At 46.9% G+C, this 22,369-nt stretch overlaps 2 protein-coding genes across 2 annotated transcripts; one reads left to right on the top strand and one right to left on the bottom strand.

Annotated features, from left to right (window-relative positions):
- Nucleotides 1-5,302: 5,302 nt before the first annotated feature.
- Nucleotides 5,303-10,920, bottom strand: CHPF2 (chondroitin polymerizing factor 2). The gene is made up of 4 exons (XM_061346279.1): nucleotides 10,280-10,920; nucleotides 8,328-8,892; nucleotides 7,695-7,877; nucleotides 5,303-7,409 (listed from the first exon to the last, which is right to left on the bottom strand). The coding sequence occupies exons 1-4, from the start codon at nucleotides 10,552-10,554 to the stop codon at nucleotides 6,147-6,149; spliced, it is 2,286 nt and encodes a 761-aa protein (XP_061202263.1). The 5' UTR covers nucleotides 10,555-10,920; the 3' UTR covers nucleotides 5,303-6,146.
- A 118-nt stretch (nucleotides 10,921-11,038) lies between these two features.
- ABCF2 (ATP binding cassette subfamily F member 2) lies at nucleotides 11,039-21,806 on the top strand. Its single transcript, XM_061346280.1, has 15 exons — nucleotides 11,039-11,183; nucleotides 11,459-11,627; nucleotides 13,726-13,938; nucleotides 14,839-15,021; nucleotides 15,333-15,504; nucleotides 15,652-15,747; nucleotides 16,354-16,456; nucleotides 16,541-16,636; nucleotides 16,744-16,863; nucleotides 17,531-17,620; nucleotides 17,857-17,967; nucleotides 18,215-18,277; nucleotides 18,717-18,845; nucleotides 19,666-19,869; nucleotides 21,192-21,806. The coding sequence occupies exons 2-15, from the start codon at nucleotides 11,474-11,476 to the stop codon at nucleotides 21,327-21,329; spliced, it is 1,872 nt and encodes a 623-aa protein (XP_061202264.1). The 5' UTR covers nucleotides 11,039-11,183; nucleotides 11,459-11,473; the 3' UTR covers nucleotides 21,330-21,806.
- The last annotated feature ends 563 nt before the right edge of the window (nucleotides 21,807-22,369 follow it).

The following is a 22,369-nucleotide window of genomic DNA, read 5'->3' as shown; positions in this document are numbered from 1 at the left end:
CCTCTGTTTGTAACACATTTTGTACATGTTTCTCTGGGATCCACAAAGATTATTCCAACAGGATAAGTAACTTGACCAGGACATCCAATGGAGCAAACTACCCATCCCACATACCCGTATTACAACTGAAGACAAAGAAGAAACATACCCAGTGATGTGGAGCCCAAAGAAAGTGAAGTACACACAAAAGTACACTCACCTGGAGCATGACAGGATAAGCACAGCTGCAGGCACAACACACACCTACTGAGGTTATGCATTTCCCAGTTCTACAGGGTAAAAGATGACAATTGTGGTAATTTGTCTTCCTGGCCAATCCATGACCCCACTGTAGTCCATGAAGCCCATGGTCCTCACATAGTTTATCCTTTCTGACTGAACTAAAGCATATCCTTGAAAAAGATCTGATCCTTTTTTTGCAGATAATGCCACAATAATGGTGGTACAGAGTAAAATCCTAAGTACACCTGACTCTTTTACCTGACAGTGGCCAACAGTGAATGCATAGAAAAGATCATACAAAAAGGGTAAACATATAGTGATACCTCCCTGGATGCTTTCCTAGCTCACAGTGATTTGTGATTCAGACACAGTGACAGAGGTGTTGGCTTTGTGTTTAATAGCCTTTGACAGATTTCTGTTTTGCAACTTTCATCCACTATATATTCACACTCATGACATTTAAGGCCATGAAGGACCATTAATTCTGCTCGCTTACATATGACAAGTAACTTCACACTGGCCTCCAATGAAATCTGTTGCACAAGCTGAGTAAATTGTAACACACTGGAAAAGCTACCACTCTGTAATTTCACTTGCTAGTAATTTTCATCACTAAAAGCATATGCCTACTTTCATTTGGAATTATCTGTTGCAGTTTAAAGCTACTAGCTTTGGTGGTGGTGTTATTGTGCCTTACCCCTAGACAATCAAAACCCTTTTTAGTATCCAGCATTTTTTACTCAGTCAATGTACTATATCAATAATCAGATCACTTCACAACCTTCTTAGCAATTAGACTTCATAGAATCCTACAATCATAGAAAGGTTTGGGTTGGAGGGGACCTTCAAAGATCATCTAGTCCAAATACCCTGCAACTAGCAGGGGTATCTTCAGCTAGATCAGGTTGCCCAGAGTCCCATCCAGCCTCACCTTGAATGTTTCCAGGGATGGGGCATCTACCACCTCTCTGAGCAACCTATTCAAGCGTGTCACCACCCTTATTGTAAAAAATCGCTTCCTTATATCTAGTCTGAATTTACCTGCTTTTAGTTTAAAGCTCTTACCCTCTGTCTTATCACTACAGAAGTTCTGCATTTCTCATTGCAAAATATTTCTTCCAATCTTCAGATACATTTTGTGAACTTGTTCTATATTCTTTTTCCTATTCCCTTCAAGCCTCAAAAAAAAAAAAAAAGGGGGGGTGGCTATGGTACCAGTGGCATTATTTACTGTCTCACATGAACAGCATCCGTTTCCCCCAAACCTGTATAGATCTGTTATGTTTTAAACTGCAAACTTTACATGGCTGGGCTAGCTCTGTATTTTAGTGTCTAAAGCAGTGGTTCCTAAACAAATTAAGCTGCTTGCACATTAATACAGTAAATTTCTTTTCAGATTTAATTTGGGTTTGGATTTTGGGGGTTTTTTTGGTACAGTCCTCTTTGGAGGAGTTACATGCTTTCATTTTCCCCAAGAGTGTAAATTTGCCCTTGACTGCTTTAAGACAAAATCTACTCGAATAGCCTTACAGTGTTTTCTCCATTGTTATCCTATCTTTATGACTGTTTTTTGCAGTACTCATTTTTTACATCATCTGCAGATTTTATCAATAGAGATCATACATTTATTTCCAAATCATCTATTAAGTCTCAAAAAAACATTGACTGGTGAACTGTCCCTTTAGAAGTGCCCAAATCCAAGAATTGACTCTTATTTGAGTTCTTAACTCACATGACTTGTTTGCTATTGCATAACTTCCTATTTAATAGTTAAAGCATTTCATTAAATGAAATGGATTTTCAAGTCTGTAATGGCTGTCTGATCACCTTTAACTCAAGGTGTAACTTCAAAGGCTTAAGTCTTACTTGCTGTACAACCACCTTGACAAGTATGAGTTATGCAGTAATGCCAACTACATTAAATTTCTTGTCAGTTAGCATTTCCAGTTTCAGTTGTTTATAGTGTAATGTTAGGTATCTATAGAAAAAGATTAACATTTTTCTTGTTTGGTGTAGCACTAGATCAGTTAATTCAACAGTACTTGCCTTATTGCATTTCTAATTTACTATCCCCAGGCTATTATAGCTAGAACATAACTGTGATAGGTAACCTGTCTGCCTGTAAGACGCAATTGTTCCTGTTGTATATCCTAATGTTACCTTGGAATGCAGAGTTCTGACCAAAACCTAACATGACTCTTTAGTTTATGGACTCAGCCGATTGCTGGCAGTATTTCCTGCCCTTCTCTTCCCTCAGAGATGGACTTAAAATACAAAATAAATTTGAAAAAACAGCTTCCCTCAGTTTTCCCCCAAGATACTAGTTGCCCTTAAGAGTTTCAGGTTCTGTGCAGTATTGCATTGTCTCATACATACTGGCAAGGGCAGTGATTTACCAAACAATGACACATTCCAGTTTTTTTGTTTACATCTTTGCTTTGTTTAAATGACAGTAAATCAAATTTCACTATCCTGTTTCCCATTACTCTTTCTTCTCTAATAAGGACTCACTAATAATTCTAGCTTTCCCTTGCAATTTTAAGACCTTCTTTGTAGCAGCTTTTCTTTACAGATACCCCTAATTGCTACATCCCCTACAGCTCTCTGTTTCATCACCAGAGAGCTCCTGACAGTTAACTTACTGTACCTTCTCCAATGCTTATTCTTTCGCATGAGAACTGTTTTACCCCCGCTATCTGACTGCTTGCTTTGCATATATAGTTCCCTACAGCATCCAGTGTCCATCTGTAGTCCTTCCAAGAGTGTGAACAATAATTCAGAGAATTCTCCTTGGGTATTACACCATATTGAAACTTACATTTACAAGCTATGCATCCTCTCTGGCACCATAAGGCATTTCATGCACCAGAATCTCTTTTGCGTTCAGGAAGGCAAACATACCATCAAGGCAACCAGCAGTGGGGTTTCTTAGACTGTCCATCTCTGCTATTGTAGTGATCCTGGAAAACAGCCACAGTACACCAGGGAGTCAATGACCCACATCACAGTTCACCTGAGTGTGCACAGGCTTGGGCTGTGCTACTCACACAGTATGACATTCCAGCCTGTGTTTGCCACACGAATTCTTTGTCTGTAGGACAACCTCTGCCACCTTGTTGAAACAGAAGCATCCACAGGCAGCTCTCTCAGTCCATACTGGCAATTACCCCACCTGTGTGGCTTTGCCTTTGTCTAAAAGTGAGAAGAGAAATTATCATGCAGACACCCTTTCTGTCTGATAGTAGAAATGATGAATAGTTGTTTTCTTCTAATCCTGTAATAACTCTAGTAGCCAAAACGGGAGAATTTACTCTGCAGATGGAGTTTGCATGGTTTGCTGTGTGTGGGCCAGAGGTCCATTCAGTGCTACACCACTCAGAGTTCCCTGCATCTGAAGGATGCAAGATCACTATTCTCTCTTTATAGTGTTAACTCTAATACATCATATTTTAAATAATACCTTACACGATCTGAGGGCCTTTCACTACTGGGATCATAACAGATCAGCACCTCCTTATGCAAAACAACCACTCATAACAAGAAAAAGCTTCTCGTGTTCTCACTGTTTGAAGGTTTGCATAGCAACAAGCATGCATCTCAGGAAGATGTTCTGCAGAGACCCGACTTCTTCCTATGTAAATGTAACCAAGACAGTATTTTCTAATAAACCAATCTGAGATTTCTACTCATTTTTAAGCAACAATTGAGATTTCGAATACTTCTTTTGAAGCTTTTTTAATCTTGCAGATTCTCTTTTAATCCTGACACCAGACCTCCACCTCATACTCTTCATGAGTATAGCAAATACAATCTTTTTTCTTAAAGAGTCCTTATGCAGCCATGAATGGGGTTAGTCACACTTGCTGGCTCATCATACTGAAATTCACAAGTTCACATCAGGTCTTTGCCCTTTGATTTCTACAATACCAGCTGCAAAGAAGCAGCTGGAAAGCTGAAAGCTTGGCAGTAAAGATATGGGTGGGATCCTGATGGTAACAAGTTAAACATAAGCCAGCAGCATTCCCTAGGAACAAAGGCGGACAGCATCCTGGGCTGCATTAGGAGTGTTGCCAGCAGGTCAAGGGCAGTAATCCATCTCCTCTACTCAGCCCTGGTGAGCCACACCTGGAGTGCTATGTCCAGTTCTGGGCTCCCCAGTACAAGACAGACACAGACATACTGGAAAAAGTCCAGTGAAAGGGTGTGAAGATGGCTAAGCAATTGGTATGTCTGTCCTAACAGGCGAGGCTGTGAGAGCTGGGATTGTTCAGCCTACAGAATAGGCTCAGTGTGATTCTTATCCATATATATAAATCATCAATGGGAAAGAGAAGGAAGACAGAAACAGATGCTTATCAGTGACATAGGGTAATAGGCACAAATTGAAACACAAGAAATTCCAGTTAAACATAAGACAGAACTTTTTGGCTCTAGAAGTTACTACATGCTGGAACAGATTGCCAGGAGAGCAAGATACTTAAAATGCAACCAGACACAGGCCTGAGCAACCTCCCCTAGCTGATCCTTTGCGCAGGGGTGGGACTGAATTATATGAACTCCAGAGGTCCCTTCTCTGTGATACAGAACAGGGAAATCTAAACCATGACCTGTTTCCTTAATTGCCAGATAAAAGATTTTGCAGTTACCTGTTTTATGAATAAGTACATCTTATGTCCAAATAATTCTGTATAACAGACCTGTCCTCATTTTCTCACACCTGGTTAACATTTGTTATCTACAAACTTTCATCAAGCTTTCCCTCAAATAACCAAATATAACAAGTGACATTTGGGTAAGAACCTGTTTCTGTAGAAGCATACTGAAAACCCATACCTGTTCATTAAAACAGAGCTTTTCATCCATTTAGTAATTACATTAATGAAAACACAGATGTGAATTTGGAATAACAGCCCTTAAGAATAAGCAAACAGTTGCCAGCTTCTGCTAAGATGCACGTGGCAAGCAGGTGTTTGTACCCAAAGAAACGACCAGGTCCCAAAAGTGTGTACTGAAAACATGTAGAGCCATGAACTCAAAAAAGATATGGCCTCAGCAAATAATTTTCTGTCCCTTAGAACAGTTGCACAGGCTCACCACTTCAATAGGTGCAGGACTTCACAGCTCATCAAACTGAAGCAGAACTATTAAATCTGCTAGCCATGGCACCTGCGATAGGAAGTAATATACCTGTTATTTTCAGGGATAATATTTTGCTTTATCTGCAGAACTTCAGACAGTTCCTGGTTGTCTTCCAGAGCACACTGCAGCCACAACGATCAGTCCAACTGAGGAAAGCTTAGTGCACAAAGGGAATTTTCTGTTCCTTCACCTTTCCAGATGATGCAACAAAATGAATATTTTGCAGTTGTGAAAAAGCCAAACAGCAAAGTGAAAGTGCATTGAATAGCTTTGCCCAGCAGTAAACTAGACAAGCTATATTTATGCCTCCCTGAAAAATGAAAACATAAAGATACAAACGCACATAAGCATACCACAATAGCACCGAAAGCAGCATAGCAGAGGTAACTTTGTTCCAGTACACAGCTCGTATTCACTGTTTCTGCACTGCTCAGCAGAATTGTATGGTTTAAAGTAAGGTCAACTCTACAGTTTGTTTTACTCCCTCATCCCAGACACTATAAAGGTTATAAGTAACCACATGAGTCTGCCTGGAAATAAACTTGTTTATTCCAAACCCAGCAAAAAAAACAAAACAAAACAAAACAAAACAACAAAAACCCAACACAAAACCCCCAGAGAAACAGCCTCTCTCTGCAGCCCAGGCCTGTGTCTCAGAGAAGGGCTGGGAAAGTCCTCCTCCTCCTCCCTGGACATCACATGCCCTTCACCCATGGCAAGGCTAGGAAGGGGATGGAAAGTGCCAAGTGTTAAGGTGCTGAGAAGTTCTTAATGCTTCTAGTCTCTCAAGTGCTGTTGGCCTGCTCCTGCTCAAAGAGGGCCATGGCTAAATGTGAGCGGGATGCAAGTCCTTCCAAGTTACTAAGCACACAGCGGTGGTATAGCTCCTCACTAAGCCGGGGATTGCAGCTCCTCACTGCGTATTTCTGCACTAACCCTGGCTCCACAGCCCTGAATAGGTGCAGACCAGAATAGTGTAGGAAGACATCAAATACCTCCATGCTTTCCAGCACCTCATCTCGGTCTAAGATATCAGCTGCTAGCTTTGTACGTGCTGTCATGTAGTCAGAATTATAAAAACAGGCCTCAGCAAAGGAATGCCTGTCAAAATGTCCATCCCTCAGGAAGTCAGTGGTGGAGGAAGCAGTCTGCTCACCACGGTACACCAACGCAGGGTTGAACTCTTGGAAGTGCACTGGGAAAAAGACCTGCCAATTACTGATAGTATTCATGCGGCAGCGGTTCAGGAACTCCATGTTGATTTCTGTCCAGACACTGGCCAAGAAGAACAGTGTATCCACAGGGTGCTTCTTTGAGACTATATCCATGAGTTTCACTTGCGATGGCACCTCAGTTTTAACACTAATCCAGGGGATTTTAACTTCTGCATAGCGTTTCTCCAGCTCTCCTACCATGGCTTTGACTCCAGCAAAAACATCCACCTGACTCACACGCTGGGCATCATAGGGATGGTAGATGAAAAGCAAAGTCAGTAAGGCATTATCATGGGTGTCCAGTGTGTTCATAGCAAACATATCCAGGAAGTTTGCCACAAAATCCAGGTCCTGCACTGTCAAGGGAAGCACCAGTTGCACTCGTGTGGCCTCTGTCACATACGGCATGGGAATAATTTCCACCTTACTCAACGGTCGCACCAAGCTCACTCGTTTGGCCAGAACATGACTGTGGCCCTTTTGGGTAACTGCCTCCAGCAGTAGGTCCAGAGTATATTCCATGCCCCGTGTAGGGTCAAAACGCCGATAACCATTCAGCAACTGCCGCTTGCTGAAGCGGAGCAGAGGCTGGTAGCGACTGTTAAGTTGCTCGAGTGCAGACTCGATGATTTCACTGACATCTGCTTTGCTGGCTCCCAAGAGCTCACACTTGGGGGAGCCATCAGGACAGGAGAAGAGGTGCTGTTCAGTGAAGTAGTCCCAGCTGATTACCTCAAAACGTGACTTTGGAAGAAATGGGGCATTAATGCCCACAGGCCAAGTCAAGCCCACCTCACCTGCAGGGGTCAATGATGTCAGGTTCCTGATCTGCATCTGTGCAAAGAGAGAATGCATACTGATCCCTAAACACTCTCAAAAAGGTCCATTCCATCTCCCACCCAGGCCTGCCTCACCACCTAGAACTGTATCTTGGTAGTATCACACCAATAGTTTTGGATAACATGGTGTCAGAAGTGCTGTTTCTGAGACACAGGGCTATATCCTGTGTGTGGCTGACAAGTCACACCTGCAACCAGAAGAGATACTCTTCCTTCACTGTGTTGAAGGAAAAGGAGACCTGTTCGGTCAAGAAGTCTGCAGATATCCTTCACCACTTACCTGGAGGTCCTGGATCTCCTGGTAGGTTCTGTCAAGCTGGATCCTGCTGAAGTGCTTGTGCAACCGGTACATCAAGGTCATGTCAGAAACCGGGTGCACAGCAAGAGCTGCTTGGAACTCCTCTTCTTCCTCCTTCTCTGGCTCAGTATTTTTGGCCAGTTCATAGGTGTGATAATTCTGGCCCTGAAGTGGACAAGAGCCAGAAAAGACTGGCATGGAACTCAAGTTCACAGAGAAGCATTCCCTCACCCCAGACATGCATCTGCCCCTCTTATCAATGCTGACTGCAGCACCCAGAGACAAAAATGTAAGAGTTGTCATCCCCCCTCACTCCCCCCAACTATGTGCCCCCTTGCTTCTTGATACCAGTGTGCCCTTTATCCGACCTCCAAAAAAACTGGGGATTAGCATCTGCTAGTAGGATGAAAACTACTGTATGTGCTCTCTCTCCCACAACATCTCAGCTTTGATTATGGGTTTCTCCCCAGTGCTGCCATACCACACAGTCCTTTCTTCCCCTAACTCATATCAGAGGCTTAAGGAAAGGTCCCCTTGCTAAGCAGGGGGGAACTAGTAAGAGCATGGGTTGTGGCAGGCTTAGCTAACACAAAGCCCCAAGAAGGGAGGTAGTACCTGGAGCTGGGAAACACAGGTGATGCCAAGGAAATCAATGATGCACCGTCCCAGCCACTCATCTGGCCGCACACTAAGGATCTCATTGCGACAGCTGTCCAGGTGCGGACGAAGCTTAAGCAGCAGGCTGCGGGAGATCAGGTAGCCAAAGCCACCATGACAATAGCGAGCCTGCTCATCCCCCCCGATAAACTCCTCTGCTCGTCCCAGGTAGACATCTTGGTTAATACTTAGGTGTGTCACCAGAGCCTTGACCTGGTCAGCCTGGGCATAGGTGTCATCCTGCATGATGTAGAACCAGTCATAGTCAGAACCAAAATGCTGATGGATATAGTTCATGGTCTCATACATGAGCCAAATGGGACGCTCATCCCCATGGGCCACCAGCACCATGCCATGAGGCACCTTGGCACTGCGCAACCCTGTGAAGTACAGCAGGCGAGAGAAGTGATGGGCTACTGTCTTGTTCACTGCCACTGCCAATGTATTCAGGGTAGCCTTGGATGTCAACACAGCCACAAACAGTCTTTCGTGGAATCCCAATTCTGTCTGGATGTAGCGAGTTCTGTAATGGAAGAACACACTTACATGGCAAACAGCTGCACTGACAAAAATCAAAGACTTACAGAATCAGAGAATGGTTTGGGTTGGAAAGGGCCTTAAGATCATCTAGTTCCAATACCCCTGCAATAGGCAGGGATGCCTCCCACTAGAACAGGCTGCCCCAAGCCTCGTCCAATCTGGCCTTGAACAATTCCAGGGATGGAGCATTCACAACTTCCTTGGGCATCCTTTTTCAATGCCTCACCACTCTCACAGTAAATAATTTCTCTCTTATATCTAACCTAAATCTCCTATGCTTCAGTTTGAGTGCATTACTCCTTGTCCTATCACTACAGTCCCTTACAAACAGTCCCTCTCCAGCAACCTTGTAGGCCCCGTTCACATACTGGAAGGCTGCTATAAGGTCTCCACACAGCCTTCTCTTCTCCAAGCTGAACACCCCAAATTTTCTCAGCCCATCTTTGTACAGGAGGTACTCTAGCACCCTGATCATCCTTGCAGCCTCCTCTGAACTTGCCCCAACAGCTCCATGTCCTTCTGTTGAGGACACCAGAACTGTACATCATACTCCAAGTAGGACCTCACGAGAGCAGAGGGGCAGGATCAACCTTCAACCTGCTGGTCATACTTCTTTTCATGGGGCCCAGGACATGGTTGGTTTCTGGGCTGCAGGTGCACACTAACGGGTCATGGTGAACTTATCACTGACCAATACCCCCCAAGTGCTTCTCTGAATCACTTCTTAGCCCGACCTGTAGCTGTGCCAGGGTTTTCCCTGACTCAGGTGCGGGACCTTGAAATTTGTTTGTTGAACTTCATGATGTTTGCAAAATTTAGGGTAAGTCTTTATGCTGCAGTCTATCAGTGATGAAAGAGTTAAGCCTATAAGTAGAGCTTTAGGAGACAATGCACTAGTAAAAAACACATCTTGTAAAAACACTTGCTTCCTTCAAAAAAAAACACATTTATCCAAATTAAGAAGCTGCTAGTGTAATTAAAGCAAACAAACAAAAAGTACAGAGCTAACTACTTGCAAGTTACATGTTATCATTAATTGCTCAACATTCTCCTAATTAATAGGCTGGTTTAAAAAGTCTTGGAGAATAATTTAACATGCTCTATTAGACATGAGCAACAAAAAAAGAAATATTCTCAATCTTCTTGGGTGCACTTATTATTTTAATAGCTTTTTAAACCCTTCTCTTGCACCTCTCAGGAAGCCATCTCAGGTGTTGCCTTGTTGCATCAAGCTATTACTACATAAGGTAGTTCAAATAGCATGTTCCACCTTGAACGTGTGAACTCGCTGAAAGGTTTAGAACCCTCAATACCACCCGTATGTGACTGTTCTCTTTGCAGGAAAGCCTGGCCAGAAAAACAGATTTTACCTGAGCACTTTTTTATAAGGCTTGTTGGGGTCTCTGTAGTACGGAACAATCCTAGGCCTGAAATCCTCATGGCCCGGGCCCAGCCTTCCATCTGCAACCTCCGGAAGGGCTCCGCCAGCGAGGGGCCCGGAACGGCCGAGCCCCCCCAAGCACTGGTCCTCACCACCGCTCTGGCTCCAGGAAGCGCGCAGAAGGCTCAGGCTGCAGCCGAGGGAGAGGCCCAGGACGAGCGGCAGCACGGGCCGCAACGCGGCCAGCAGCGCAGCCAGGCGCATGGCGGCGTCCAGCCGCGGAGCGATTCGATCCGGGGGATGGCGGTCGCAGGCCCACTACGGCCTGCGCGGGCTCACGGTACCGCTCCAGCGCTCGGGAACCGCGCGGCCGCACGACATCTCCGGAGCGAGGCGTTCGGGCAGCAAGAGTCAGCGGCACCGAGGCTCCCTCACCCGCAGGCCGGCGGCGGCCGGTGTCTCCGTGCCGGGGACGCTGGGTACAGCAGTAGGTCCCGCCCGACCGCTCTCACACCGCTGCCACCTCAGCCGCCTCATCGCAACCCGCACGCGCTTCCGCTTCCCCTTTACGCTCCCCGTAGTGCCCTCGCCTCTATGGTACCACGAGACCCCTCCCCGCGTGCGTACGTCACCCGCTGGCGGGCGAGGGCGCGCCGGGGGCGGGGCCCAGGGACGGTGCACGCCGGGAGGTGCAGTGCGCGGGGGGCCCGCGGCACGCTGGGTCCCTGCTCGGCGGACGGGGGAGAGCGGACTCCGCTTCCCAGAGCAGCCGCGGAGCGCCCGGCGCGCGTGACGATTCGCGCTCCGATTGGTCGCTGTTCCGGGGGTGGGCGGGGTGTGCGCACGCGGTAGCAGCTGTCCTGTTGCGACAGAAGGAAGGCGCGGATCAGCCGGTGCGGGCCGGGTCGCGCGGCGCGGCGATTGGAGTCGAGGGGTGGGAAGGAGGAGTGGGTCGGGCCGGGTTGGGTTGGGTTGGGTTGGGTTGGGTTGGGTTAGGTTAGGTTGGGTAGCGTGGTGCGGCGCGGCGAGGGCAGCCCAGCGACCGGGCCGGCAGCCAGCGGTCAGGCCCGGCAGCGCCGCGTGCTCCGAGCCGGGGCGGGGAACGGGGGCGGGGCGACTCGGTGCGGGCCGGCGCGGCCTAACGGCGCCTGTCGCACCTCCGCCGCAGCCCCTCCGCCGCGCCATGCCCTCGGACCTGGCCAAGAAGAAGGCGGCCAAGAAGAAGGAGGCAGCCAAGGCCCGGCAGCGGCCACGCCGCGCCGCAGAGGAGAACGGCGATGCTGGGACGGAGCCGCAGGAGGTCCGGCCCCCGGAGGCCAACGGAACGTCGCTGCCAGGTGAGAGGCGGCCTCTCTGTAACGGCAGTCCCACTGCTCCGGGTGCTCCACACGGGCCCCCCGCCGCCGATGGGGTCAGCCCGGCAGCGTCTGGCCGGACGCATGCGGTTGTGACCAGGGCTCAGTGTACTGGGGTATCGGCTTCCTTCCAGACTAAATACCACACGGGCGCGGGCTGCTGCCCGTGCTGGGGCGGCGGCGGCGTCCGACGTCTTGGCCGCCTCGAGCCGGCGGGACACCTCCGGGAGTTGCTGGTGGCTCTCCTTGAGCTGCGCAGTGAAGGGTTTCCCGGCCCTTGCTTGAGGCTGGCAGGGTAAAGGTAGAGAGTGCTGATGGTGTCTCTTTCTTCTCTCCCACGGAGACACTGTCCCGATTTCTCGTACTTGATGCCCAGACCTGCTTGGCTTTGGTTTTGTGGGGTTTGTTAGTTTAGTTTGGAGAGCTGTGGTTTGGGGTGTTTTGTTTGTGTGGATTTTTTTGTTTGGTTGGTTATGTTTTTTTTGTTTTTTTTTTTTTGGGGGGGGGTGTTGTTTGGCTTTGAGGCTTTTTTTGTTGTTTTTAATTGTGGCAGGAACCACTGTAGTGTCTGAATTCTCACTGTTTTTACTGATACTGCTGTGAGCCTTTCTATTCATCCCTTTCTCTGGGACATACCTGGTTTGCAGAAACTAAGAACCTGACTACCTTAATGAAAGGGACTTTTGTCAACAAAGAGATACTGACCTCCGTAAAGGAAACAGCCAAGGGAAAGCTTACACGGAGTTTATTTTCTGGCCGTACTTAGCCCACGCAGTAACCGGCAGGCTGTTGGGCGCACGGGCTTTTCTCGGGCTCAGCTCACGGTGCGTTGTTTCAGGAGGCATGGCGTGCGACACAGAGCCAGAGCACCCCCGAGGGGCCCTTTCCTTGCCGAGCGCCCCCGGGGTCCCTCGGCACGCTCCAGAGCACTGGTGCTGGCGGGACCAGATCACGGGCCAGACCCAGCCGATGCTTGGCTCGACTGCGGCCCGATTCCGCGCCGCCGGCTGCGGGCGGAGACTCGGGCCCGCCCGGACCGAGCCGGCCAATACCGACGGCTGCCGTGGCTCATCTGCATACTGCCTTCCTATTGGTGGGGCTGGGGAGCAGCGGCCTGGCCCTCCCGTCCACCGCCCCGGTGAGGGGGTACGGCCGGCGACACCGGTCAGGGCAAGTGGGGCAGGAGCTGGTGGGTCTGCCTGCTGAAGAGCAGAGGTCGGCAGTCAAGGACTGTGGTGTGCTCATCTGGTTTGCTTCTTATGGTCTGCCTGCGCTGCCCGTGCTTTCAGAGAGGGTCCTGCATCACTGCTGCTAACAGTTCTACTCCTTCTTGGTTAAGGCACTTGATAATAGCGATTTTGCTGAGTGAGTGGTTCTGCCAGAAGTGCTGGATGCTAACAGCCAGGGTGCTCTTCTTCACTGGCTTCAACACAAACTGTCTGGGCCCCTGGCCTCATCTCTGGGCAGGTGGAGTATTGCTGAGATCCTCAGTGCCCTTCTTCAAATGGCAGTGTCTCACCAAGGAATGGAAATCAGTCTGTAACTCAGGGCAGCAACTGATGAAAGATTCGTATACTGTAGGAGGAAAGGAAGAGGGGGGCATGCATATGGACATACTAGCTTCTAAAAAACAATTGGTAGGACCTGTTCCAGTACTGCTGCTTTTTTTGCCCTCTCAGCTTTCCCTTCATTTATTTCCTACCCAAGTTTTCTTTTGGCCAGCTCTTTCCTTAAGCTTGCAAAGCAATACTTCGTAAGTTCTTTTCCCACCCCAGTCCTTCCAGCGGTGGGGTTTAGTCCCAGTCCTGTTATTTGGATAACAGGCTGGCTGTTCTGTCTGCTCATTTAGTTCTATTGGTCATATTTTATTTGGAGGGCAGGTGGAAGTTCCTGTTATATCCTATATATCCATCTGCTAAGCTGAAAAGCTAAGTGTCATTGCATCTGAGCCTCCTCAACGTTTCTGTAGAAATGGGGGCATGAGAATTCTTTTTGTGATCCTGGGCCTATTGATAGAGAGGCTTGTGGCTTCCCTTGTGCTGGTAAATCAGTAACACTTCTTGTCTGTCTCTGCATATAGAGGTGGATGCTCTTACAAAGGAACTGGAGGATTTTGAATTAAAGAAAGCCGCTGCCCGTGCTGTGACAGGAGTGCTGGCCTCCCATCCCAACAGTACTGATGTGCACATCATTAACCTCTCACTGACCTTCCACGGCCAGGAGCTGCTCAGTGATACAAAACTCGAGCTGAACTCCGGAAGGCGCTACGGCCTTATTGGACTCAATGGGATTGGTAAGCTGTGGGGCACAGTGCTGTGGGTTTTTTGGAGCTTGGGGAAGATGCCATACTGCTGAGAAGCTGGTCATAAGTGCTGTAAACAAGAAAGCAGGCAGTTAGGCAGTCATGGCTGGGACATGGTAGTTTCCATTCTCCCATCTCCCCACCCAGGAAGAGGAATTGCTAGGATGCTGGTGTAAGTATAAGGTTACATTCTGGCTTTGGACTGTGCATTTGAACTTGTTTCTGTGGGGAGTTGGGTGAGATATCTGGGCTTCATGAATCTGCCTGATTCACGATTTGTTTGGTAGTGTCAGTAAACCCAATGCTGATGCTATTGGTCAAAGAGCTTGCACAGCATGAGTGTATGATTTGGTTTTAATGGGAAAACAGCTGTACTATCCCCTGAGAGAGCAATGCTCTACATGCAGAGAGGCAGAATATAGGAGTAACTGAAGAGCTAGTAAGAGTGACCAGCTGGTTTAACTTTCAGAAAAGCCCCTAGGCTCTCCAGTGATGAGTACATTATTTTTCTCTATGTTAGAGGTCTTTAGATTCTGGGGTCCTAGTAACAGATGTCGCGCCTAGCTAGACAGCAGGAAAAATACATCAGACATAAAGTTCCTTAAATCCAGGCACGGGCTGAACTGCAGTGGTTTCCAAAGAGCTTCTTCATGTCTCAGTCCTGTCCTTGGGGTGGTGAGCTTTTGCTGGGAGGGCAGCCTGTCACAGCGAGGCAGTAAGCTCTGCTGTGTTTCCAGTTCTTCTGGCCTCTTGGGCAAGAAATTCACAAAGGTTTTTTGGAGTTGGAAAGGGAGGCAGTCAGTGGGGTCTGACTGCATCTCGTTTATTTCTCTGTGACATTATAACTCAGTGAATCCAACAATTAATTGCTGAGTATCTGTTTGCACATAGGGAAATCCATGCTTTTGTCAGCTATTGGAAAACGAGAAGTGCCCATTCCGGAGCATATTGACATCTATCACCTGACCCGAGAGATGCCTCCCAGTGACAAGACCCCTCTACAGTGTGTGATGGAGGTGGATACAGAGAGGGCCATGTTAGAACGAGAAGCAGAACGGCTGGCTCATGAAGATGGTAAAGTTCCAAGGGACATTTCCTTCATTTCCCTCCCCACCGAAGAAGAGGTTTTATTTGGGTTCCTTGGCAGAGTTTTTATATGTTACAATACCTGTTTCCCCCAGCTGCCCTGTACTAGTTGAAAAGTCCTGTGGAATTGCACTTCTTTGAATGAAATTTGTGCAGCTTCTTAAGAAGTGTCTCAGGCTTAGGAATGGAGGGGGCTGAATAGTAGTAAAGCAGATGGACTAAGAGCTTTCCTAGCTGTATAGAGGTGCAGCTGAGAGCCCTTTATTGGTAGAAGTGCTGACAGGCAGGCTCTCTTTCAGCGGAGTGTGAGAAACTCTTGGAGTTATATGAACGTCTGGAGGAGCTGGATGCTGACAAGGCAGAAGCACGAGCCTCACGTATCCTTCATGGTTTGGGGTTCAGCCCAGCCATGCAGCGGAAGAAGCTGAAGGACTTCAGTGGTGGCTGGCGAATGAGGGTGGCTCTTGCTAGGTGAGTGTTAAACTGCCTGCTGCCTCCTGGGAGATTGCCTACCTGCTCCTGGCTCTTCAGAGTCATATACACAGTTCTCAGAACTCGGAGCTGAGAGGCTTTGGGTTACCTGCATTCTCCCTACCCACATCTCCCCTCTCTTTTCAGAGCCCTCTTCATTCGGCCTTTCATGCTGCTGCTAGATGAGCCCACAAACCACCTTGACCTGGATGCCTGTGTGTGGTTGGAGGAAGAGCTGAAAACGTAAGCATGAAGGAGTTTGCTACTTCATGTTGTGCTTTTCTGCTGGAACATCTTTTCTGCACATGAGCAAGCGCTACTGTAATAACTGTCTATAGTTCTTGTGGTTGTGTAATTATTGCAATACCAGAGACATCCTTCTATGCTTGTTGCTACATTTATCTGTGGAAGGGTTCTTGATACAGATTTACAGATTTGGAGCAGAGCAAGTCATAGTGTGCCTGATAGATGTACCAAGGTGGAAGTAAGCAGCAGAGGTTGAAACTTCTTAGAGGTGTGATGCTAGTGGAGTCAGTTGCATCAGTAGCAGTAGTCATCTACCAGATGGGTGGCCAGCTCTTGTCTCTTTGTGAACATGTGCAAGGGCTTTCTTACGGTGAGGAGTGTTTTAACACGATGGAGGATGTCTGTAGTATTTGCATGCTGCATCTGGTTGTAGCTGCTTTACCACAGATTTCCCAGAGCATCTCCAAGGCTGTTATCTTTTTATTCTAAATCTGTACGCAAGAGAGATCTGGTGCATGTAAATCCTTTGTCACTATCAAGGCCAGCAAGCAAGAATTATTTTCCTGCCTTAATCTCAAATTAGTAAATTACATGGTGCTCTAGGTTCAAGCGGATCCTTGTGCTGATATCCCACTCCCAGGACTTCTTGAATGGTGTCTGCACCAACATAATCCACATGCACAACCGCAAACTGAAATACTACACGGTGAGTAAACGGTGCCCTGTGCAACTGGCAAAACCAGAGGAGCTGTTTTCTGGACATATATTACGTTCCATGGTCTCTTTTTAGGGAAATTATGATCAGTACGTAAAGACACGCTTGGAACTAGAAGAAAATCAAATGAAGCGATTCCACTGGGAGCAAGATCAGATTGCCCATATGAAGGTATCTGCCTAGCTATATGAACATCTTTATACCCATGCAGGTGGGCATTCCTGTACCTCCTCAACCTTGTTATTGTGGCTTTCAGCTAACTCCATGTTTTGTTGCAGAATTACATTGCACGATTTGGTCATGGTAGTGCGAAGCTGGCCAGGCAGGCTCAGAGCAAGGAGAAGACCCTTCAAAAAATGATGGCTGCTGGCTTGACAGAGAGAGTTGTGAATGATAAGGTAGGATGAGACATGGGATTGCATCTGGAGATCAGTATTGGAAACATGGGCAAGATAAGTAGAATGATCTTTAGCTGAGGCCAAATTGGATGGAGCTTCGAGCAGCCTAGTCTAGTGGAAGGTGTTCCTGCCTGTGGCAGAAGAGTTGGAACTAGATGAACATTAAGATCCCTTCCAGCCCAAACCATTCCATGATTCTGTGAGAGCGGGAATAGCTGGCATAACTGGGAGCAAGAATGATATACCCTTCCTGATGTCAAGGATGACTGTACTGAAGATAGTGTAATGCTGAAGAGGAGGAGTAATTTTCTAGGGAGAGAAGGGGATTTGTCATATCAATAAAGCTATTTTGCAGACACAGAAGTCAGGAATGAATGTCTGAGGGTTGGAGAAGATGGGGAAGAATGCTTAGATCAATTTGTACTTGTTTGAAGAGAACAACCCCAATTTGGTTCAAGTGGAAAAATATAGGGATTCTCATATCCAGTAAGTGAGCTGGCAGGCAACTAATCAGAATAAATCTGGGTTGCTAGAGGGGCTCATAAAACGTCACAGTCTGGTGACTTGGTCTGCAGGTTGATATCTGTAATGACACATAGTTACACCAGAATAACTGGGTTGTCTTGTGCTCCAGGGTCTCTAACAAGTGGATATTCTGTGTTAACAGACTTTGTCATTCTATTTCCCATCCTGTGGAAAAATCCCTCCTCCTGTCATTATGGTGCAGAATGTCAGCTTCAGATACACCAAGGATGGGGTGAGTATGGGGAGCGTGCATGGGTTGCATGGAGATTTCTTATATACCTGCCTTGTTTGGGAGTGTAAAGCTTTTGGCTAAGCTTTCTGATCGGGCTGCAGCATGAATGACTAGTGGATCAAACTTCTTGGCAGCGTTAATGCTAAGTCTTCTGAGGACAGAGAATTACAGGTGGAACATGGAGGTTCTGGGTAGGAGTGGAAAAGCATATGTGTCATGATTTTTGTGGTTTGCAGCCATGGATCTATAATAACCTGGAGTTTGGGATTGACCTGGATACCCGTGTAGCTCTTGTTGGACCCAATGGGGCTGGAAAGTCAACACTGCTGAAACTGCTCACAGGAGAGGTATGCTCCCTGCATTGTTTACTCTGTTCTGGACCTTGATTCTTGGGGTGGTCTTCAATGAAGCTGCATTTACTTGCCAGAGCACACCATTCAGGCCTTGGAAGTTCGAAGATCATGCTGCAGTATCTCACATTATGTGTGCAGGCTGCCTCCTCTGTGCCACAGCAGAGATATCTGGATTCTGTATTTCCGGCATATAGCCAAAGGAGGGATTTTGTGGTGAAATGTTTCTATCTTCCTTTTCTAGCTGCTGCCCACAGATGGGATGATCCGCAAGCACTCACATGTGAAGATCGGTAGATACCACCAGGTATTTCCTACAGCAGCCACCAGGGACATGAACTGCTGAGGAAAAAGCTGTCAGGAATGAGGAATCTTGCCCCTCTGTTTCTGAGGCTTCTCCCACTGCTGCCTCTCTGTGCCTGGAGATGGGAGAAGGAACTGTTCCATTGGCTGAATGGGCTCTAGAGGCTTGCTGTGGTCCTTTCTGTTTAGCCTCTAGACTTTTATGGGATAGATGGTTGCCTTGTGCTTAGTTGTGAACAAGCCTGCTATTCTGAAGCAGCACCCCTGCTCCTGAAATGGAGATTCCTTTCATTATAGTTTGCACAGTGACTATGCTGTGAGGGGGTTTATTGGCTCATGTGTTCTGCTCAGCAGGTATAGAGGGCTTATAAGGGAGGGAAATACTTTTGGCCATGAAGTGGATGGCCTGCATAGCCTGAAGCTGACTTTTCTTCTTCTGTCAGCACTTGCAAGAGCAGTTGGATTTAGACCTCTCACCCCTGGAGTACATGCTGAAATGCTACCCAGAGATCAAAGAGAAGGAGGAGATGAGGAAAATCATTGGCAGATATGGTCTGACAGGGAAACAGCAGGTGAGTACGAGCAGTTGAGGTTTGCTTTTTGCTCATGAGGGAAGTAAAGCTGCTGCATTTTCTGTTGCTCTGTTGATGTCTGACAGTGTGATGCAGTATGCAGTATAGCACACGACAGCATCAAAAGGTTTTTTCCATCTCAGCTTTTGAAACTGGAGGAAAAAATAACTCATGGCTCATAGGAACTTTCTTCGCATTGCAACAATATGTGGGTTGGAGTGGGTGACCTCAGAATCTGGGTGAAAGGAAGACAAGTTGTGGCATAGACCTAAACTCGAGCATATTTTAATTGTAACTTGAACTAGTTTGTTTTTTCTTGCTGAGATGAATAGCAGGCAGAAATGCTAGAACACATTTTCAACTGGGAGTGGGGACCACTTTGCTCAGACGTGGTAGGATCACCAGTGGTGCTTTAAGTCTGAACATGTTCCTGTATATCATACATCACATGTATGACAGGAGTTGTCCTCATCACTGCAATTCAGCGTTGATTTTCACATTGTTCTCCATTTGTCACTCCAGAATTTGAGAGTAGTTTTATGGTTGTGTCAGTATGCGCTGAACACTAGTCAGGCCTCAATTAACTTCCCTTTGGAACCTTTACCACAAGCTGGGTTTTGTGACGGACACTTCTCAGAAGTCCCTGGAATTCCCTTGTTCTGCTGGTGAGAGAAGCTTAGCCTAGGTGTAAGACTGACTAGACTTTGTCCTCTTGTGTCATGTAGCTGCTAGAAACACAGTGAGATCTGAGTTTCTTGTGGTCAGGGTGGAAGTGTGTAAGCTTCCCTGCAGAGCTGCAAACAGTGTCTGTGTTTGTCAGGTGAGCCCCATTAGGAACCTCTCTGATGGGCAGAAGTGTCGTGTGTGCTTTGCGTGGCTGGCCTGGCAGAATCCTCATATGCTTTTCCTGGATGAGCCCACCAACCACTTGGACATAGAAACAATAGATGCTCTGGCAGATGCTATTAATGACTTCGAAGGAGGAATGATGCTTGTCAGCCATGACTTCAGACTCATCCAGCAGGTAAGAAAAGTAGTGAATTTTGTCAGAGCACCTTTCTAACATTCTAAGTAATTATACCGGGTGTTTTCAACCGACTCATCCCAAGATGATTTGTGAGTCAAAGAAATCTGTGGACATGATTCCCTTGCCATGTTCATGTGAAATAGTTGCTGAGCTGGCCTAGAAACACATTAGGTACTGGGAAAAAAAAAATGAAACAAAAAAACCCCAACAAAACCCTAGAAGTGAAGAATAAATTAAATGGCAATGACACTATAGGGGCCTTAACCAGGTGTTCTTAAATGATACTGGAGCACAGTAATTTATTGCTCAGTCTGCACAGGCAAAGGAAATTGCACCATGTACACACAAATATCAAGTGCTGATTTATCAGCTATAGCTTTATCTGCAAGTTCAGGTGTAATTTTATTTTTCAGTGTGTTACATGCAAGTAGTTCAGGTCAAGAACTACTTTTTTTTTTCCCTTCAATGCCCAGTTTAGCAGGAAAGGCTTTCCTCCTGTTGTGGTTTAAGCCCAGTCAGCCATGCAGCCACTCGCCCGCTCCCCCACCTTCCTCCTCCCAGGCTCTGGGAGGGATGGGAAGGAGAATCAAAAGAATGTAACTCCTACGGGTTGAGATAAGAGCAGTCCAGTAACTAAGGTATAACACAAACCACTGCTGCTGCCAGCAATAGTAATAATGATAAGGGAAAAACAAGCGAAGAGGATACAACCGCTCACCACCCGCCGACTGATACCCAGCCTGACCGAACAGTGCTCTATCCCTTCCGGGTAACTGCTCCCAGTTCTACATCCTGGGCATGCCGTGCTGTGGTATGGAATACCTCTTTGGCTAGTTTGGGTCAGGTGTCCTGTCTCTGCTTCCTCCTGGCTTTCACTCCTCCCTGGCAGAGCATGAGACTCAGAAAGTCCTTGGTCAGAGTAAACATTACGTAGCAGCAACTGAAAACATCGGTGTTATCAGTGCTGTTCCCAGGCCAAAAGTCAAAAACACAGCACTGCACCAGCTACTAAGAAGGAGAAAAATGACTGCTACTGCTGAACCCAGGATACCTCCTTAGTTCATGAAAAAAAAAAAAAAAAAGAAATGTTGAGGAGTCAAGGATTTTTAGTTCAAGAATCTTGTATAAATATGCAGAAAACACCAGGTAAGATATTTCACTACGGGTGTTTTTCTTTGGTAGTTGAAGTGTGAAACCCCAGCCCTAGCCCTTACTTTTTTCTTACCAGACTTCTTCAGAGAGTAGATTTTGGATAATTTTATAACTTTGGTAAAATTATTAAATGCTGCACTGTAAACCTGTCCTGTGCTTGCTTTCAGGTTGCACAGGAGATCTGGGTCTGTGAGAAGCAGACAATCACAAAGTGGCAAGGCGACATCCTCTCCTACAAGGAACATCTCAAGTCAAAGCTGGTGGGTGAGGATCCTCAGCTCACCAAAAAGACCCACAACATGTGAGCTCTAGAGCAGTCGGTCAGGTGCTCACTGTGGAAACTGACAGTGGCCAATGTGACTTGCCCATCTGCCGACTGGAATGGGACTCTGCTGCTATCTCTGGCTGTGTTCTAGGATTGCTGCAATACTGCTTCCCCTTGACTTGCCTTGCACCTCTGTATCTGGACAGATCTCTTCTCTCCTGATCTGGCTACGTTTGGGCAACCGTTTCCATATTTAGATGATGTCCCATCTGAGCCAGGCCTTGGAATCTAATGATCTCGGATCATGGCAGTGGCAGTTAGGGTGTCTGAGCTGCAGTGATACAGAAGTGGAGACCCCAGCCCAGCTTCTTCCGCCTCTTCCTTCCCAATTTCTGCTTCAGTTTAGATACTTCACGTCAAACTCCTCTGGCCTTGGTTTGTTTTTAACTATTATTTAACAGTGTAATTAACAGATCTGCCTGAGAATCCACCAGTCAATAAAGAGGGAAGAACACTCTTGTCTTGTGAGCCATAGTAGTTATTGGGGCATGCTGGGGGAGATCAGCTAGTGCTGAGTTTTAAGTGAGGATGCAGAGCCGTGTCTTCTGGGGTGAAGTTACTACCAAAGTTATGACCAGAACTCATGGGATCTATGAAGTGGTTAGTACTGAGCTCTGGAGGTATACAGAGCAGTGAGTATGATTCTTACACCTAGGATGCCTCTGATGGTCCAGTGAACACTGTATTTTCCAGTTTGTGACAGAAGGGGGTGCAAGCCACACATGCTTTCTTGACAGACAAAACTTCAAAGGATTCTGAAGATTGGCTGTTGGAAACAGAATTTACATCTATAAAATACCAGTGTGTTTGTTGTCTACAAGAGAATGGCTTAGCCGTGTGCTTTTTCCTTCACCTTGAATTGCATGGGTCGAATAATAAGACTCAAAAATTTAGCATTTTTGCACTATGAGGTTATTTGTTCCCTGCAGGTATAACTAAACAAGACTAATTGACTAAAGTTGGTTTATTTTTGTTCTTAATGGCAAATTTTTAGAAAAGTTTCAGACCTCACCCTCTGCC

Source organism: Neopsephotus bourkii, unplaced genomic scaffold (assembly GCF_033783945.1).
Source record: "Neopsephotus bourkii isolate Nb327-2 ecotype Australia unplaced genomic scaffold, CSIRO-AGI_Nbou_v1 NB_272, whole genome shotgun sequence".
Lineage (NCBI taxonomy): Eukaryota > Metazoa > Chordata > Aves > Psittaciformes > Psittacidae > Neopsephotus > Neopsephotus bourkii.
Note: the sequence above shows the minus strand (reverse complement) of the source record. Positions and strands in the feature narration are given on the sequence as shown.

Coding starts and splice junctions, on each gene's coding strand:
- CHPF2 (XM_061346279.1), bottom strand. CDS start 10,554: ATGCGCCTGGCTGCGCTGCTGGCCGCGTTGCGGCCCGTGCTGCCGCTC. Junction 8,893..10,279: donor CCTTATAAAAAAGTGCTCAG/GTAAAATCTGTT, acceptor CTTCCATTACAG/AACTCGCTACATCCAGACAG. Junction 7,878..8,327: donor CCTGTGTTTCCCAGCTCCAG/GTACTACCTCCC, acceptor TGTCCACTTCAG/GGCCAGAATTATCACACCTA.
- ABCF2 (XM_061346280.1), top strand. CDS start 11,474: ATGCCCTCGGACCTGGCCAAGAAGAAGGCGGCCAAGAAGAAGGAGGCA. Junction 15,022..15,332: donor ACGGCTGGCTCATGAAGATG/GTAAAGTTCCAA, acceptor GCTCTCTTTCAG/CGGAGTGTGAGAAACTCTTG. Junction 17,968..18,214: donor TGAAACTGCTCACAGGAGAG/GTATGCTCCCTG, acceptor TTCCTTTTCTAG/CTGCTGCCCACAGATGGGAT.